General features: G+C 26.4%; 1 protein-coding gene across 1 annotated transcript in view; it reads right to left on the bottom strand.

Annotated features, from left to right (window-relative positions):
- Positions 1–242: 242 nt before the first annotated feature.
- Positions 243–21,058, bottom strand: part of LOC136087256 (uncharacterized) — an 89,888-nt gene continuing 69,072 nt past the window's right edge. The window contains exons 8-11 of the mRNA XM_065809718.1: positions 19,416–19,491; positions 19,274–19,329; positions 1,066–1,296; positions 243–387 (exon numbers count right to left, since the gene is read on the bottom strand). Coding sequence (XP_065665790.1) covers positions 314–387; positions 1,066–1,296; positions 19,274–19,329; positions 19,416–19,491 — 437 coding nt within the window. The 3' untranslated portion in view covers positions 243–313. The remainder of the gene's footprint in view (positions 388–1,065; positions 1,297–19,273; positions 19,330–19,415; positions 19,492–21,058) is intronic.

Genomic DNA, 21,058 nt, shown 5'->3' with positions numbered 1-21,058 from the left:
TGGTGTTAAAAATATAATATTTAGTATTTTTATTGGAATAATTTATAATAAAATTATATTTATTACTTGTCATACAACATACTTTATTAATATACCATAAAATCAATCATCAGTTGATTTATCAACATTTAGGAGGTTTTGCATCAATGAAATTAAACTTTTATGGTTTAAAATTATTTTTTATTTGATAATTTATAGATTAATTTCCTTTTAGATTTGACTAATTTCCTAATTATTCTAGATTAGACTAATTTTTAGATTAAACTTATTTCCTCGTATAGTAACTTAACTTGAAAATTTATAACAAAAAATATTATTGAGTCCAGCGGACTTTTTGTAACCATGAGCTCAACGAATCGTTGCGATAAAACAATCCCTCAGCGTTTCCTAAATATAATAAAATTGTATGACAGCAACTCATATTTCATTAATTAAAAATAGTATAATAATGCGCTTATAATTATAATGAAATTTTTGAATTGATAAAATGAAATATAGCTTCTATGTCTTTCCGAAAAATCATCTCGGAAACAAAAAAAATTCCCGGTTTCAAAATTACCTTATTCTCAAAAAGAGGTTTTTAATTTTCAAAACAGTTCAATTTTTTTTAATTTTTACGAACAAAGTTCTTTCGCTATTTTCAATGGCTATATACAAAAAAAAGTCAAAACAATTAATTAAAATAAAAAAAAGAATGCAAATTTCCCTCGATAAAATGGATTAGTTTTCGAATTTCCCAACGAAATTATTCAAATTCTTTAAACTAAAATTTTTTTGAATAAAATGATATATAAATGGCTAAGGAGAGTTTTGAAAATTGAATAATTCAAAAAAAAAATTGAAAAAAAGTAAAAAAAAAAAATTGAAAGATTGAATTGTTTAAAAAGCTTTAAAAATTTAATTGCCGTTATTTGTTGTTTAAAGTGTAGCCGTTTTTGTTTCAAATTTAGCCGTTGTTGTTTTCAAAAAGACCAAATTTGATCAAACAGGTTAATTATTTATCCTACTAAAGTAAAAATTAACCCTATATGTCACAAATGAATAGAAAAAATACTAATATCATACCCATCCACTGATTTGATCCGAAAGTATAAACTTGATCTTCATCACCTTCTAAAGACATTCTCATGCTTATATTAAATTTACTAGCAGCTATATTGTCTCCCTTGCTCAAAGCCAACCATTTTTTGTAAATTTCATTAAAATATAAATATGATTTCTGATTACGATGAATTGCCCATAGCTCTTTTGTTTCTAAATGATGACCCAAAACACATCCTACACGAACATCTAAAACTGAAACAATAAACTTAATTTAAATTTAAATTCGAAATGTAATGGTATTATGTAAATATGTATTTATAAATTATCATACATTAATGTTTTAAATTCATATATAATATCAATTATGTATTAAGTGTGTTTACTCATAATGTATACATTGTTTAAACAATTGTGTTTTGATAAATGTGTATTTATGATTGTGATTTCGCTCGCATAAGTTTGCCATAATTTTAATTATGTAATTTAACATTATGCCACAGACATTTTTTACACTTTATCATGTAAAAAAACTTATAAATACATTAATATCATTGTTTGTTTGGTCATTAAAATTTGAAGTATATCTAGTTAATGATAGGATGCATAAAATACATAACTTGGAGAAAAATATTAAGATTTTGGGAAAATTCTGATTCACCAATACACTCGTACATAAAAATGTAATGCTTGAAACCCCAGCTAGTTAGATGCGAGTTGAAGCTTTCTTTTCTTTTCGTGACAAAGTAACCATTTAAGACACAACTTTAGCTCATTAAAAATAAAGTAAACATAGTAAATAACAACATGACAGTTGTAAACAATAATAAACTGCTTTTTAAAGTTTATTTATTTCTAAATAAAATAGTGAAAACCTTGTTACCAATTGTAACCAATTTGATACGTAACATAACTTAAAAATGTTATTGAGGTATTCTTTATCTTTCGTCACTTTTTTTTAACTTTCTAATGCTTATTTATAATAGTTTCAATTGTTTTAATTTTGATTTTTTTAAGTTTTTTTTTGTGAACAAAAAAATACAACGATCATTTAGCAAGTTGCTGGGAACATTACATCTAAATTTAGGGATTAAGTTGTCATGGGCAATACTTATTATTATCTTTTTAATAAGGTTAATAAATAAGACTTTTATATACAACCATTTAATCGAACGTTTACCTTAGGACTTTATTAATATATCATTTTGTTTAAATATGAAATTATGAACAATGATTACTGATATACAACTAAAGTCTTTAAGAAACTTCCCAGTCGGCATATCTAGTATTGTAAATACTCGGAGTATTGATCATGTATAACATACCGCCGTTGATACCAGAAAAATACGCATTTAGTTTTAAGTTTCGAATTCGAGTTCGATACCACTTATTTATCAAAAATACGTATTATTTAATATTTGATCAAAATCGGATACGATATCGTACCCGATTTTGATCAAATATCAACATATAACGGAAAAACGAAAATCTTTGCTTTAAAGCGCATACTTAAACTGAAATTGTGAAAGCAAAATTTAAATTAAAAAGTTTTCTCTTGAGAAATTTAGTAAAAAGTTTGTCTGGAATGAAAAGGAATAGTCAGGAATACATGAAAAGTTGTATGAAGAGATATCGTTCTGCTAAAGCAGTATCGCATATCTGCAATACAGTTACAGTACTTTTTTGTACCAAAAAAGGTAATAAAACTTTATCATAAAAATATTTATTACTTTTAAATTTAATTAGTTTTATGAAGTCCTAAATTAATATAGTTCAAGTATATTATAAATCCTATCATTTCATACCCCCTTATTTTATTATGTTGATTATTATTTTATTAACATTTCTGTTATGCTATTACCTTTTTTTTGTACTGTTTTAAGAAATTTAGAAAAATAAATTTAAATTTCGAGCCAACACTGACATTTTATTGTTGCTAAACGTTAAATTTTTGTTATAAGGATTGCAGTTCTTCTATCTGTTTTTTGCTCTTTATTCAATAAGTATTTGATTTAAATTAAATATGATTATAATGTAATATTTTATTACGAGATAAATGTTTTTATATATGAATATATATATGAATCATTATAGATTTTTTCATGTTATTTTTAAAGTTTTTTGTTCGCGCAATTGAAGTTATATATGTTTATAGTTTGCATATATGTTTATATTATGTTCAAAGTTTAAAAGTTTTTGATAAATATATGTATGTGGTAATATGTGTTATGTAATTGTTTTATAAATGTGTCATTAAAATAGTATAAAATGTATCTATTGTGTATATAAATACTATATGAGGTGTTTATATGTTATATAAAGTTAAATAAATGTATTGTGTTATTATATATGTTTATATTATGTTGTTTCCAAGTTTTCAAAGTGTGTGACTTGGTAAACGTGTTGAGCAAGATTTTGCGTGAAGTTGTTATTTATGTTACTAATGTTGTTTCATTTGGCTTACCTTTATGTTGGTGTTTATTGTTAAAAGTTATAAGAGGTTTTATTATTGAAACTCACTGCTTTTAATCATTCACTAAAAGACACTCAAGAAAAATAATTTTGCCGTATATACATTTTGTTTATATCTCAATTTGAATTTTTAGAACCATGAAGTACCAACATGATTTGTTTACTAAAAGCTAACATAAAATAACAATATTTAACAACTACTACTCTCTTATCATGACATCTTATCTCTATCAGATATATTGATTTTCAATTCATATATGATGTTTTTCTTTGTATTTACTTATCCATTACATTTTTTCATTTCAGATTTATCATATGATGGATTTATTAGATATAAAAGAATGTATGTAAATTTTTATGAATTTTTTCTAGGCTTTTCTAAATATGTTTCTTATTACAAGCAAGGTCTGCAAGCAAATTTGAGCTGAAAGTTTTTTTAGCTTTTAAGGAGAATTGGCATTACTCTTTGTTTAATTAAATTTGTTTAAATATAGTAGTTCTAACAAATAAATGTTTGTTTGTTCTTGGTTTTTTACTTATCTGTTTTCAGATTCTTATAAACTAGACAACTCAGCTAAGTAAGTTTTGTTTCATTTTTTAGTGCTATTGGAAAGAGCTAAAAGTTATTTTTTAGAGTGGTTGAAAAGAACTGAAGTGTTTTTTAGTTACTTCACAAGGTGTAACTGATACTGGTTTGAGTAAGTTTACGATTTTGTTTTATTTTATATTGGATTTATTTGATATTTGATATATATTATATTAGATATATATTTTGTGTATTTAACATGGAAAACTGACTGTAATTTGTTGACACGAAAGTTTATAAACTTAAATCTGCCTATATTTCAGTATGTTTATATATATATATATATATATATATATATATATATATATATATATATATATATATATATATATATATATATATATATATATTAAATTACTTTAGAGTAAAATATACTGACTGACATTGCTTCAATTTTTTATACAAGATTGTGCATTTATTATTTTTGTTCATTAAGGTAAAAATAATTTTTTGCATTGTAGATTCTTTGTTAAATTAAAAATAATTGATGCAAATAAATATTGTTTAATATTTTTGATAAACAACTTATGTATATAAACATATAAAAAGATATGGATTTCAATAAATCTTAAGTCTAAATAAAGTCTTTGATTAGAAAAGATCACAATTTGTAAGATTCTTTTACGACCATTTATTCAATTGTAACAATAGTAGGATTACTGGTAATATGTTTAATGATAACAGTGAAATTGAAATAGATAGTATTGGATCAACGAAGTTATTAATGTAAAATACTAATAGACAACTTGAAAATAGTTGTCAAATGAAAAAAATAGATCTAGGCAAGATGAAATTAATCGTTATTGAAATGTAAGAAATGCAACTCGGCGTGCAGAAAACTTACTTGACAGAATTAAGTGTCAAGCAGTGTTAATGTCTGTTAAATTGATTTTACTTTAGACACTTCAGAACAAAGTAAAGTATGAGTTTAACTATTTATAGTAACAGTTAACACTTTTAAATCTAAATAATTTTATTTTATTTTTATAATTTCTATCATAATTATGTTCTTTTTTTCATTTTTTGTTTACTTTTCCTTTCCTTTGTCATCTTTTGATTAGTTAGCTAACTGTTGAAACATGGTTTTAATTTTGTAAACTTAGTATGATGTGAAATTTTCTCTATTAGTCATTAGTCAACAGTTAGAGAGAAGCTGGTGCTTAATTAAGAAATGCTGGAAATTAGTTTTTAATCAAGGTAAAAATAATTTTGTTTACTGGTAACATAATAAAACCAGTTACTAGTATTTATTCCATGCTTTTTTACATTTGTTAACATGCTGCTTTGGAAACACTTTCTTTTTCTCTTTTAGATGAGAGGGAACTTTAATAAAACTTATTTAATTACTGAGCTCTTACGTATTTCTTAATACCACAAATGATAATGACCATTTATAAGAAATGTTTTACGAGTTGCTTGCTATTTTATGATATAGTTGCTTAAATTGTTTAACTATAATTGTCCCTTGATTGTTCAAATATTAAAATTGTTTTGATTGTTCAAATATTAAAATTGTTTTGATTGTTCAAATATTAAAATTGTCTTGATTGTTCAAATATTCAAATATAATTGTCCCTTGATTGTTCAAATGTAATAAATAAAATCTCTTTAGTCCAAGTATTTAAGTTAATAAATTATCTTATTAAGTTGTGGTGTTATTAGCCAGCGTTACTATAGTAACAATGTATACATTGTGTTGTCTAGCCTTTTTATAATCCTAATAAATTATTTTGTAGACAGAATATATGAACCTGTCATTTCGAAAAGGATAAAAACTTTTAGCAGTTAGTTTATAAGTTTGAATTAAAAAGTTCTGTATAATTTATTTTTTTATATTTGTTTTTTTTATAAAAAAACAAAAAATACATAAGTTATATACGTTCTTTATTTATCTACTTCTATGTTTAATTTCTTTAGCAATCTAGACATTATTTTAATAAAAATCATATTTTTGTTGATTTTGAAAAGTTTTAGTAAATGGACTTGTGCCCTTTTCGAAATGACAGGTTCATATATTTTCTGTTATTATTTTCCTAATTCTACTAACAACAAAATGCAAATAGTGCTTTTGTAATTAAAAATTGTAATTTTTTTTTTCATGTCTTTTTTTAGGTATTTGCAGGCTTTACTTGACCTTCCTTTTCTGGTACTTGTGTTGTGACAGATTTTAAAAAGAATTCAACTGATGTTAATGCGGTCTTTATGTCGTTACCTATAAGCAATGACGTTGCTGATACGGAGTCAAAGTTAAAATATTTATAGATAAATTTGTATTTAATATTTTAGATAATATATCAAGTTATTAATGTGTTTTTATTGTTATTAATGATTTAATAACTCATAACACTTATTACGGGTTGCTTACTGCTAGTCATTATCATTATGTTATGAATTCATATTAGTTAATAAAATTGTATTGAATATTCTCTGGTTATCGTGTTTTATACGTGTTTAAATGTGAGTTTGATATTCAGTAGGCGTCGTATTGTATACCTGTCTGTGTACGCATCTGATGTCTATTTTTAATGCGCGTTTGTCACGATAAAATGGCTAACATATTTTCGTAAATAATGCGTATTCTGGAAAGTTTTAAATGCGCATGTAATACCAGGAAAATATCGTATTGAATATTCTCTGTTTATCGTGTTTTATACGTGTTTACAAGAGTTTCAAATGCGAGTCTGGTACTCAGTAGGCGCCGTATTGTATACCTGTCTTTCTACGCATCTAATGCGTGCTCGACACGATAAAATGGCTAACATACATACCACACCGATACGTATTTAAACGAGTTTCTAATGCGCATTTACAACTAAATTTGCCGACTGGGTTATTTTTCTTTCCTATGCCAGTCTTCCCGGCCAGCACATATTCCTTGATAAATTGTTCGAACGATATTGTACTTTGCGTTGGTCCAACATTGACCACCATTTATAGCCATTTGGTTATAAATATGACGTCGCCAACAACCGACAAACAACTTTGGCTCAACGTGTATTTTAAGTTGACATTGCGTAATATTTAACGTTGATTCAATGTTCTATTATACGTTGGCACAACGTTATACTTAAAGTTGGTAAAACGTTGTATTTAAGTTGGTTCAAAGTTATGTTTAAACGTTTGCAGAACGTTAAATTGAACTTTTGTTGGATTTAAATTTGTTTTCTTATATTTTAAAAAAATCATCAACAACGACACAAAAAAAAAAAAAAAAAAAATACACATTACATATTTTATGCGCATATACCCAGCTAGCACAATTACCTTGGGCCAACGTATGTAAATATATCGCAAACGTTGGCTGTTTTCTTCGATGCAAATTCAAAGTTAATCCAATGTTAGTTTTATCGTATTTATATAAATGAAAACCTTAAGAAGAACGTAATTGAAAATGGCAAAATTACATTGGTCCAACGTATGTAAAAACATCGAAATAATTTGTTATTTTTCCGATCTAAACCCAATGTTAATCCAATGTATATGGATTACCATTAATTTAAGTTAGTAAGATCAACGTTGAACAAATGCCAATAACCCCATATTGATCCAATCTATATGGATTAACGTTGATCCAATAGTTATAACCAAAGTTAATCCAATGAGTATGGATTAGCGTTTGATTATATACATTGGGTTAACGTTGATCCATATACATAGGAATAACGTTGGATTATATACAGTGAATCAACGTTGTGTTTGAATCAAGAAAAAGCAGATATACAAACATATTTTTGCATAATTTATAAGTATTGTTATTTATTTAATTTTTTCATATGATCATTAAATTATATATTGCTAGTATATTCTTCTCTTTCTTATATAACAAAATATAAACCCACAAGCAAATCAAATATGAAAAATGCTTTTTTTAATCATTTGCTCTATTTGATCGTTGTATTTGTAACCAAAATGATATAAAAGCAATGTTGGGAGTTATTGTTGGGGCAACGCAACGTGCAGCATTGTTCTAATGTTTATCAACGTATGTGTGCTAGCTGGGTAATTGTATATGTGTACTTATAGAGTATGGCATTTTATTACGTGATCTGGCTATTAGTCTTACTGACGCCCTCATATGTAGTCAAGGCAACGCAAAATATAAAACGAAAAATATAAATAAAATCTTTTTACAAAGATGTCCTTTATAGACAAAAAAAAAACTTTCACAGAAAATGAGAAAGAAAACCAAAATTAAAATTCTATCGGAACTATTTTAGATTCTTGTATTAGCGATTAATTTTTAACTTATTCTGTCATTAATTATCTTTTAATTCACGACTCGTTTGTTTGTATAAATATTCACAAAGTTTTTTTGTTAATAAATAAATAAGACCTATTTTACAAAGATAACTTTTTAATTTACATTTATTAGATAAATAACATATTAGAAAAAAATTCACAGAGAGAGTATTAAAATGAAAAATAAACTTTTTTTTAAGTATTTAATAAAAAAAATTAAAAGCAGCACCTTTACGCGTTTTTAAATTATATGGTATAAAGCTTCGTCTTTAGTTTTGCAATATATATGTACTTATACTTATTATAACAAATGCAAAGGCATCTGGTAAAACAGGCATTATTCATGTTTGTTTTTTCTGTTTGCTATTGCTAGAAACCATTTTAAAAAGGTTTTTTCTAATGCCAACGTACGCTATTCTCAGGTCACAAAATCTCGTATTTCATCTCAAATATTAGACTATCGTGACTTCTGGAGAATCTTTAACAGTATCTATAACAAAGGCAAATCTATTTTTCCACTTCTCTTGTATGGTTTAGATTTTGTCACCTTAACTAAAGACAAAGCAGAACTGTTTGCTAAGAACTTCTCATCAATATCACCTCTTGATTCCACGAGTCGTGTTTTATCTGATATTGCCAACAAACAGGTAAATTCATTACCTGACCTTTGCATCACTCCAGTGTCTGTATCAAAAGTATATTCCTGCTTAGACTCTCCTGCAGCTTATGGTCCGGACAACATATCTGTTTTAGTCTTGCAGAAATGTTATCCGGAGCTGCCGCCTATACTTTCAAAACTATTTAACAAGTGCTTCTTAAAGTCTTGTTTCCAGCCTGCTTGAAAGTGGCATCTGTTTTTCCTATTTTCAAAAACTCTGAAAAGCAATCTGACTTGTCTATTTACTGTCCCATTAGTCTTCTTCCTATCATAAGCAAGGTTTTTGAGTCTTTTATTAATAAATCTCTCATCTAAATCTAATAATTTACTTTCTGATTATTAGTATGGATTTCGATCTTCTCTTTCTACTGCTGATTTTAAAATAAATACATTGGGCATAATTTCTGACATTTAAGGTCGCATTGTTCGCTGATGATCCAATTTATAAAACAATTTATTCTTGTCTTGATAAGAATTTAACATTCTCTGATTGCTTAAAGGGGGATTTGAACTTGAAAAGGATCTCACTTCTGCTACAGAATGGGGCTCACTGTGGCTGGTGAACTTGAACTCAGAAAAAACTCAAATTTTTTCAGGTAATTGAAATCGCAAAAAGCTAGATCTTCCTATATTTATTAACGGTATGTACTTGATAAGTATTCTACCGTTCATTTTCTAGGATTAACTCGTACTTCTGATCTTTCTTGGAAACTATATATCTAATCGATTGCAAAGTTATTATCTGTCAAGGTTGCATATCTTTGTCGTGATCGCTACTTTCTTAGTATGGTATACTGTTGCCATATCTGGAGCGGATCTTTCAATGATGTCCTTTGTTTTCTAGACAAGGTACAAAAACGGATTGTAACCATAGTTAGACCTGGTCGTGCAACTAACTTCCGACCATTATGACATCACCGTAATGTTTCTTCTCTTTCTTTTATCTATAAATATTAAATGAGCACGGCTCTAAAGAGCTAGCGTCTTTTGTGCTCTCCTACTAAAATTCATTTTAGTGTTACTTGTCATTCAATAAAGTCTCATCCTTTTAATGTGGCTGTTTCTAAGTGCTCTAAAAATTCTTATTCATCCAGTTTTTTTCCTAGAACACCAGTCCTTCTGAATTCGCCTCCATCTTCTTGCTTTTCTGGTTCATATAATTTGCAATCTTTTAAGTCTTCTGTTAATCGTCATCTTACTCTATAAACTTCATCTTTTATATCAAGTCACTTCCAACTCAATAGTGGTTGTTTGAAGCTTTATTGGAAGTGAAAGTGTTGAAAAAAAAATGTATGTATAGATAACTATCTCATTATTATAAACTATTTCTTTAATCCTTTTAAAATTAAAATTAATTAAAATAAAATAATTCTGGTCATTAAATCTTTTGTTTAAACTACAAATTTCCCAATTATTATGACTAATTTGACACGGATCAATATATTTCTTTGTAATTCCAAGTTTTCAAAAAACTTTGTATTTGGCCTATTATTTTTATTTTTTATATTAGAATTAAAAAACTACTTAGCAACACTCACATACTTTATATTTAGACATTAGTTTCCTATTAAGTTACTAAATCATTTTAAGGTAAAAATATAACTATTCTAATATCACTTGTTTCGGTCAGGTACAAGTAATTTAGGAGAAGAAAAACTCTGATATAAAACCCATTTTTTAGTTGTGGGATAGAGAAGATTAGCGTATTTAATGTCAGATTTAACTTCTTCTAGTCTTTGCCTAAAAACCTTTAAGACTGAAGGACATTTTATTTAACCATGTTTTAAAATTCTTTAACAGTTTTTTTTATTTTATTAAATATTTTAAGTTTCATGAGTGTGCTTTTACATTTACATGTCTTATTTTTTTTAATTTAAATATATTATGATTCAGATTTAACAACATTTTGCAAATAGATGATGTCTTGGGCCAGGTTTTAAGGTTAAGTAAATTCAGTTTTTTTAATACATGTCCTACAGCCTTAAATAGTTTGCATTTTTAGGCGAAGACAAGAAGAAGTTAAATCTTACATTAAATACAACAGTCTTAAAGCTTAACTAAATAAAGCCTAATGATAATGTCTCAGTAAAACACTTATTTTTGGGCACATGTTAACATATCCAATAGTTACATACTTAGATTACAGGCATGTGCTTGTAACTTTTGGCCATATACTTACGTATCAGTTCACCTAATTCTTGAAAAACCAGGTTTTACCTAATTCTTGAAAAACCCTCTTTCTACTTAGAGAGCAATAAAGATTAAAAAAAAAAGATTATACAATAATCTTTTTTTTTTTAATCTTTATTGCTCTCTTTCTTTTACGACTGCATTTTTCTTTGATTTTGCTTCCAGTTAAATTGACTGAGACTCTTTCTCTTTATTATTTAACCAACGCTGTTGCAATTATTGACATAAATACTCATCAAACTGAAAGATTTGCAAGGCTAATCTACTTGCTCTTTATTTATATTCCTTGAGTTTCAAAAAGTATATAAATACACTTTATATACAGTCACTCACTCTTTCTTTCTCTCTCATCTTCTCTCTCTCTCTCTCTCTCTGACTTTCTCTCTCTCTCTGACTTTCTCTCTCTCTCTTTCTCTCTCTCTCTCACTCTCTCTCTCTCTCTCTCTCTCTCTCTCTCTCTCTCTATATATATATATATATATATATATATATATATATATATATATATATATATATATATATATATATATATATATATATATATATATATATATATATATATATATATATATTGAGAGAGAGAGAGAGAGAGAGAGAGTGTAAGAGAGAAACATAAAGATATATATACATATTTATATATATATGTACATATATATATATATATATATATATATATATATATATATATATATATATATATATATATATATATACATATAAATATATATATATATATATATATATATATATATATATATATATATATATATATATATATATATACGTATAAAGACTAGCGTCACATAAACAAATCCAAACGTAAAACAAACATTTTTAAACTTATATTTTAAAGCAGTATATTCTTCATTTTTTGTTGGAATTGGAATAAAAGCTTCCACTTTGAAAATTTTTAAAAGGAAAGGATTTATTTTTAAAACAGGAGATACTTTTATGACTCTTTTTTTATGATTATTACGGAGCTTTGTCTTGGAAATGTAAATTTAGACAAATGCATGGCTTAATTTGTTTTTAATACCAATGAGTTCATAATTATAAATAAAAATAAACTTCTTTTTTAAAAATTACTAATTGCGCTAAAGTTTTTCAACTGCATTCAATAAACTTCGCTTTATTTAAATGATTAAAGCTTAATTAAAATTATTAAGGCTTTATGTAATTAATTAAGACTTTATTGGAACAAATATGAATTCATTTTTATATATTGACGGAACCGAGGGAACCCTTTGATCAAGCATTCCTGCAAATTTTATTTAGCTTCTACCGGAGAATCAGATATAATAAATCCAGAAAAAAATGGGATTTTTTTGGATTTGTTTACGATAAAAACAAAACCTTTCTAAAGCGTTTGATTATAAGTGTTCTCTCGGCTCCATTTATTATATATAATGAATCCTAATATATGCGTTAAGGCGGTTTTTTGAACTTTGCGGAGAAGAGCTATTTTTTTATTGCTTTGCTAAAATTACTTAAAATATCAAAGCCACCGTTATTTTGTTTATGTATATGTTTCTCTATATATACAGACTTGGATACTATAAGTTTAGTTTTTTTTTTAAAATTGTTTAGAAAAAGTTATTATAAATTATTCAAATATTATGGGTCAATCCTAGGCATCTCATGATATACCCGAGATCTCCCCCAGTCCTATTATGTAAAAAAAAGGTTAATCAGTTGTTAGACATCCAAATTACTACTGTTTCTGTCTCTAAAGTTATTTCTTTACTTTACACTTAAACTCTTCTACAGCTTGTGATCCTGTTAACATTCCTGTTGCAATCTTTCAAAAGTGTTTTCCAGTACATTCCTCAATACTCTCTGGGCCATTCAATATATACTGAATGTAACTGTCAAAACTAGTTAAAAATTTTTTATATACCGTTTTTTTTAGTATATATTATTAAGTTTTTCATAAATAAGAATGATTTCGTAACCTAATGGAAAAAGCAATTGGCTGTGCAGCTTTTGATTGGGTTTCGAATCCCGATGATAGCTAGATTTTACTTGAAAAATACATCGCATTTACATCGAAATTATTACGTTAAATAACGTTGATTAACGTTATTCCGTTAAAAAATCTAACGTTGTTTACGTTTCCAATGTTAATCCAACGTTATCACAACCTAAAAATTCAACTTTATTTAACGCTGTTTCCACGTTATTATGCCCACTAAAATAGTGTCTGAGCTAACAACGAATACCATCTCATTTTGGTGACAAGATTTTCACTATATGAAGATTGCAAAAATCTTGTCGCCAAAAACAATATTTTAAGTAAACTAAAAGCTTTTTGTGTTACATGAATGGTTGATATACAGCTGCCAGTATTTAGGTATATTATCAACAACTTTTTAGTTTTAAAAACAAGGAAAAAAATTAATTTAAAAAAAAATCTACACACAAATCTATGATATTTAAATAGATGGTTTTAGTACATAAACTTTTGTACTTACTATAAATATATATATATAGATACACACACACACAAACACACACACACACACACACACACACACACACACACACACACACACACACACACACACACACACACACACACACACACACACATATATATATATATATATATATATATACATATATATATATATACATATATATATATATATATATATATATATATATATATATATATATATATATATATATATATATATATATATATATATATATATATATATATATATATATATATATACACACACACACATAAATATACAACATTATATAAACTATATATTGATAAAATATAGATTATCAATATATTGTATATCATATCATATTATAAATAACATCATTTTAGAAACATCGTTTTAGTTTAACCGCTTCAGAAAAATTATATTATTTATCTTATTGTTTAAATAATGACTTCGTAAAACTAGTAAGTATTATTTGTTAGAGTAAATTTGTCATTTCTATTTTTAATAAAGATTTTAAGTTAAGGTAGAGTTCTACTTAATTCTAATGATTTGAAAGGATGTTTAACTTGTGACGCTTGCGATGAAATCTTACACAAATAAAGTATAGTTGTAGATATAAAAAATGTGAAAACTAAAAGTATTATAAAAAGATTTTAAGAAGAGTGATTTATATCAAAAAGTGCAATAAGGTTCGACCTCTTTGCTGAAAAAATTGAATACTCTGATGCATCTTGTAATGTGGTTATATATGTTTTATATTAACTTCTATTACTTTACATAATAGCATTTTAAATCTTTTTCGTTAAAAAATCGCATTATATAAATTTAGACTTGTTTCTTTGTTTGTTTTATTCTTGTTTTGGATTAAAGGGAAGGGTTAGCTCACGCTCTTTCCCCGATTTTGATGTGTGCTTCGCTAGAGTGAAGGACTAAAATAAATATTTTGTATTTAATAATAGATTTACTTTTTTAACTTAGATAAAATACATATTAAAAAGATTTTGTTGTTTTAGGGTGTGTTAAACCGATACTTTTACACCCATCCTATCTCTAAGACAAACCTTTCATATTTGGCGGTGGTCTACAAGCAAATTATTACTACTTCATGGATATGAAAATTACCAACTTCAAAAAAAAAGCATTCTAATATGAATAAAATTTGCGTTTTAAGGCGGCAAAAACAATGCATTGGCGCCTCTTCTAGTCCCTCGGATACGCCCAGTGCAAAGTGATTTGAAATAATCAAAATGTGGCATTTATTCCAGATTTGCGATAATCAGATATAAAAAGTTCTGATTATGCAAGAGTATTGCAAATTGATTATACTTTTATATTCTTAAAAGAGCTTTTTTTTTTTTTTACCACTTGAAGCTTCCACGGTGTCATTTTTTAAAGAACGGTTTTTTAGTGAAAAAAGAAATAATTTCGAACTTTTTTTTTATTTCTTAAACCACACCTGTGAACTTCCATATACTATATATTATTTGAAAGAGTATTAATCCGGCTTTCAGAGTTTAATGTAAAATATTTTATAAAATTACGTTTCACGCCCTAAAAATGCAGAGAAAGATATTATTTTAGACTAGGAAATAATAGCATACTTGAATGTGACTTTTATTAAGTTCTGTATATTTTTGTAAGAATTTGAATAGGTATGGAAAAACTTCGATCCTTCTTTTTTTAATCCAATATAGGTTTTGATGCCGCTCGGACCCGCCGAAGAACAACTATTTTCAATATAAAAAGGTTTCTACTTAAATTGCTTTTTGTATTTTTTGAATAAAATATGACATTAAATAAAATAATTAGATTAAAAATAAAATACAAAAAGTTTTTTTTTAATACAAAAGAGATATTCTCCAAGTAAGGGGTCTTGCGGAATAAGAAAAAACATGTTAAATTACTATCGGCTTCTATATCAACGTAATATAATTGTCAATAAACATTAATTAGTTTAAGTAAAATCTCTTCATTAACATCCTTTTTTCTTTTAGAATTTTCAATCAGTGAAAGTTGCAACACCACTTCTGGTAGTACTGATTTACATACAGACTTCAAACGTCTTTTCAAGTTAATACCAGAAATGTAAGGATCTGATGTTTCTAGACCTCAACAAAAAACATCAGTTAAATTGTTTACTCATAAGGTTTTTCTTGCATGATCCAAACAATCTTTTCTGCGACATTAGGGGTCGTCCATAAAGTACGTACGCCAAAAATTTTGAAAAATTGACCCCCCCCAACCCCCTGTTGCCATGCGTACTTTTTAGCCCCCTCCCCCCGTTGAAAAGTACGTACGCTTTTGAAAGACCCCCCCCCCCCCCGCCCCTCTTTTCTCTTTATGAGTTAAACACAACATTATTTTAGAAATTCAAATATTAGGAATCGTCCATATCGTACGCCGGGAATGAATAAAATATTAACTCATCAAAAAGTGGTGATATTCTTTATATTTTAAAACGTTCCATTCGATTAAAATAATTGCTCAATACTTTTCAAAAACAATATGAAGTATAAAAAGAATTTTGGAATTTCTTCATATTTTAATTTTTAATTAGTAGTTTTTTTGTAATTGTCAAAATTTCCAACTGACAAAATTATTTCAACCATGATTTGAGCTCCATTAGCAAACACTTTATCAACAAAAGTAGGAACTTTTTACCATTAATATTTTTTTTTGATTATTAAAACTGTTTGTAGACAATAATTTTCAAATTTGATTGGATATGTTGGACTTTGACAGGACAAAGATGTTAATATTGTTCTTAAATAGACAATAAGATTTATATCTATATCCTAAATTTTTGGCATCAGTTTCGCATCAGAAAATGCTTAGCGTGCAGTAATGCTATTATTAGCTGAACCAGTGTCACCTAGATGGGATTTGTCTACGTTTAAATTTAATTTTTCCCAATATCTTTTTTGTTTAAGACTTTTTTGAGCTTTTACAAAACTTTATTTGTTTTTTCTTTTCCCTGCCATTGCCTAATTTTCAATACATACGACAAATCAAGGAGATATTCCATGAAACGGATCCAGCAATTAAGTAGGCTAATTCCGATGAGTAAAAATGCTGTCTCAGTGTTAAATAATTTGTTTGTGTAGTTTTCATTGTGACTCATTTCAAAAAGTGTTGCTTTACAAAGCGGACACGATTGATAAGACGGTGTTTCTGCGATTTCCGCAAAAACTTTATTTATGGACGGTTGTTAAAAATAAAAAGGTTTAGATGTTAGGAACTTTTCTATTTGATAGCTACATTATAATATGAGGAAGTTCATTTATTTATCGTCGAACAAAATCTTTTTTTTGAGAATATGTTCTTTACTTTTTTTGGCATACTTTAAGATCATTGGTCTGCGAAAATTAACAGAGTTAGGAGTTGGGTTTGCCCAAAACACTTTCGAGTCATATGTTTGAAGTCTAAAGAGTACAATTGTAACAAAAAAAAGCGAATTGATGAACTTTCAGATAACTCATTAAACTTTTAGTTAAACTAGGAAAAAATTAATGGCTCCATCAATTCTCTAATTTAAAACAAAAATCAACTCAATTGAGTCTTTTTCTTTATCAGTAGTTTTAGATATGATTTGCTCTTCTTGTGATTCTCTTATTCTGTGAACAGTACTTATTAGAAGATTTTGTAATGGTACATCTGCCTCCTTGTCAGAGATGTGCACATTATTTGGTCTACATTTTTTATTAGATACCAGAAAGTTGCTGTAAAGCGGATAAAGATGTACTAAGATTATGTGAAACCATAGTTTAATAGGAAAGTAATTCCTTCTTTTCGAGAAATTTTTAAAATTTTTTTTCAATATTGTTATTGATATCATGTAAGAATTGTTGATCTTGTATAATTCACTTGATAATTTTTTCTAAGTTCTTATTACCTATATGTTTGGCTGTGCATCTTGCTGTTTCGAGTATCTACTTTGTATCATATTCAGCTTTTTCAGACAGATTTGAAATTGCTATTCTTTTAGCTTGTTTTCCTTTGTATTTAAAAGGCAATGTGTGCCGTCCTTTCTTTAAGTTTGGCTTTTTTGATTCCAGACAGGTTCTTTAAATTTGAAATTAAATTCATTTTCTAACCAGGAAATTGACTTTCTTTCAACTTTATACTTGGGTTATTGAACATCTTTTATTTTTTGTTTGTACGTGGATTGTAATGTTAGTAATTTTTTTCTAACTCTTAAGCACCTTCATTCTTCGTCTCCAAAACCTTTTAAATATTCCCAAATTTTATTAACATCACAAGTCACAAAAGAAATAAAATGTTTATAGTATTATTTCATTTAAGACGGTTTATTCTTTATTATTTATTCACATAATTTTAAATCAACAAAAATATATTTTGTAAATTCTTTCAAATTGCGGAGGATTTTGAGGTTATATTAACTTAAAGAAAGTATTTTGATGTTATACTAATAGTAAGTCTTTCAGTAAACACAATATTATGGAACTTGATTAAAAACGACTGTCATGTTTTATGTTGAAAAAACAACAACAAAAAAAAAACAATTAAAATAGAAACATTTTTAAATTAAAAATAGGTGTTTTTGGGCGGGTCCGGGCGGCATCAAAACCCATATTGGATTAAAAGAAGAAGAATTGAAATTTATCCATGCCTTTTCAGATTCTTACAAAAACATACAGAACTTAATCAAAGTCACATTCAACATCCAGAACTTAATCAAAGTCACATGCTATTATTTCCTAGTCTAAAATGTTATCTTTCTCTGCGTTTTTAGGGAGTAAAATGTAATTTTATAAAATGTTTTACATTAAACTCTGAAACCTGTTTAGTACTCTTTTGATTTATATAAAGTATATAGAAGTTCACAGCTGTAGTTTCAGAAATAAAAAAAAGTTCGAAATTATTGCTTTTTTACCAAAAAAATTGTTCTTTAAAAAATGACAACTTTGAGCATCTGCGTCAAAGCGTCAAGTGGTCTTAAAAAAAAAGACCTTCAAGAATATAAAAATATGATCAATTTGCAATAATCTTGCATAGCAGAACTTTTTATATTAGGATTTTTGCAAACTTGGAATTAATGTCACTTTTTAATTATTTTAAGTCACTGTGCAGAGGCTAAAAAGTTATTAGGTGTTAAAAAGTTAATTTGTGGCCTACTCTAACACCAACCATTTTATACCAAGTTATAGGTATTTAAATACAAATTGATAAATTTAAAATATTTTTAGTTTAGAAAAAAATTACTTTAACAACAGTTTCTTAAAAAATCCATAAATCAATGAATCGGTACGTAAAATGATATAACTTTTTGTGATGCTGTTCGATTGTTCATATATATATATATATATATATATATATATATATATATATATATATATATATATATATATATATATATATATATATATATATATATATATATATATATATATATATATGTATATATATATATATATATATATATATATATATATATATATATACACATTTATGTATGTATGTATGTATGTATGTATGTATGCGTGTGTGTATGTATGTATCTATGTATTTATGTATGTATGTATCTATGTATATATGTATCTATGTATGTATGTGAATATTGTCATTGAAAATCAGTGCACATATTGTTTGTTATATTATAAGTCTTACCTGCCCACAAATCATTACCATCTTGTATATTAGAATAATAGCATGCAGGTACTGCACTATAAACAGAGTAATAGCACGATGTTTTACAACAAAAACTAATGTTTGAGTAATTGTTATAAAAATTATAGAAAAAAAACTTTACCTTTCAGCATGTTGATTCATGCAAATGTAAAGATCTAACTTTTTAATGTCTACATATATTCCGCGTCCATAATATTCTATTTAAAAAACAATATTTATTGAGAATGAATAAATTCAAAAGTTGTTTAAAGATGAAAATCTAATCAAAGAAATAAAAATGAATTAAGTTTATTTTTATATAAATGGAATAACTTCAAACTTTTATTATAGTTTGACATATGTAGGATATGATATATATAATAGCTGATCAGAAACGTATAATACTGATAAATACTAAAATGTAAAATGGTCTTGGTAAACTCATTCAACACCAACCATTTATATGCTCATTCCTTATTTACTTTAATAGTTATTATTAAACGGGTGAAAAATTGTTAATTTAAAAATTTTTCTTAAATTACTTAAATTCTATTTTTCTGCTTCCTGTTTATTTATTTCAAAAGAAAAAGTCTAAACTGTATGAATTTATCATTGCTCTCATTGTTCGTAACAAGGAAGGAAAGTTGTCTCTTTACTTAGATAAGTAGATATGCAGTGCTGCTAAGCAATCGATTTGCGTATTTTGTTTTTTATTTTTGCTCAATCTATTTTATGACAAAAAACAAGAATATAACTAAAAATACATGCCATCAGGTCTTACTTAAAAACTTGCTTGGTTTCTTAAAGCTTAAATTTAAGATCTTCAAATTGTGATATAAGTCACTGCATAGCAAAGATAACTTTTTAAGTTAATCAAAAAACTGGAAACTTTTTTTTGAAAATCATAGAAAATTTTGCCGTTAGCAAGTGAGTGAAGGAAGTTTAACACGTGAGTGAAGGAAGTTCAACAAGTGAGTGAAGGAAGTTTAACAAATGAGTGAAGGAAGTTCAAAAAGTGAATGAAGGAAGAAGGGAAGGAAAGTGGATAAATTTGGGATTCTAAGAATATCTTTAAATCTTAGAGCTTTTTTTTTTTTTGCTTAAATTAAATACTTTAAATTATTAAATTATTATATATTAAATCTATGCAAACTAGTATAAGAACAGCAAATAAGCGTTGCAAAGCGTAACATTAGAAGACTTGAAGGGAATTCAATTGACTAATTTTTAATAAAGTATAAAAAAATAAACTTTGTCAGTTTTACAGGTTGCAGTTTGAGTAAAAGAAATGTATTGCATAGTGGTGACTTGTTTCTACAGCTTTGTTATTAAAATATATTTTTTTCTTCTGTTACATATTTAAAGTATTAAAAGAGTTTCTTCAAAATGAAAAAAAAACTTTAACTCTGAAAACTTAAATTTTTACATTAAAATTTTCAACAAAAAATTTCATAAAATGGTTCGGAAATCAATATTTCTTATTTTTATAATTGTCTGTTGGAAATTATTAATCAGCTTTTCTTTTCCTGTACTTTTTTGCCTGCATCAATAAATGACTATTTAAATATTTTGCACCATCCATGTAAAACCAACTTTTTATCACATTGAACTAACAAATCAAAAACGATCTTTAATTATTTTTTTACTTTTATGTAATTTTTTTTTTAAATTTACAATTCTTGCAGTTTGCAAATGACAAAAAGTTATTTTTGTTAAGTAACCTAATGCTATGTCTTGTTTGCCAATAACTGATACGTCACTGAAAATCATAAAGCATTGAAGTAT

This window comes from Hydra vulgaris, chromosome 11, assembly GCF_038396675.1.
Source record: "Hydra vulgaris chromosome 11, alternate assembly HydraT2T_AEP".
NCBI lineage: Eukaryota > Metazoa > Cnidaria > Hydrozoa > Anthoathecata > Hydridae > Hydra > Hydra vulgaris.
This window is presented reverse-complemented; position numbering and strand designations above follow the sequence as displayed.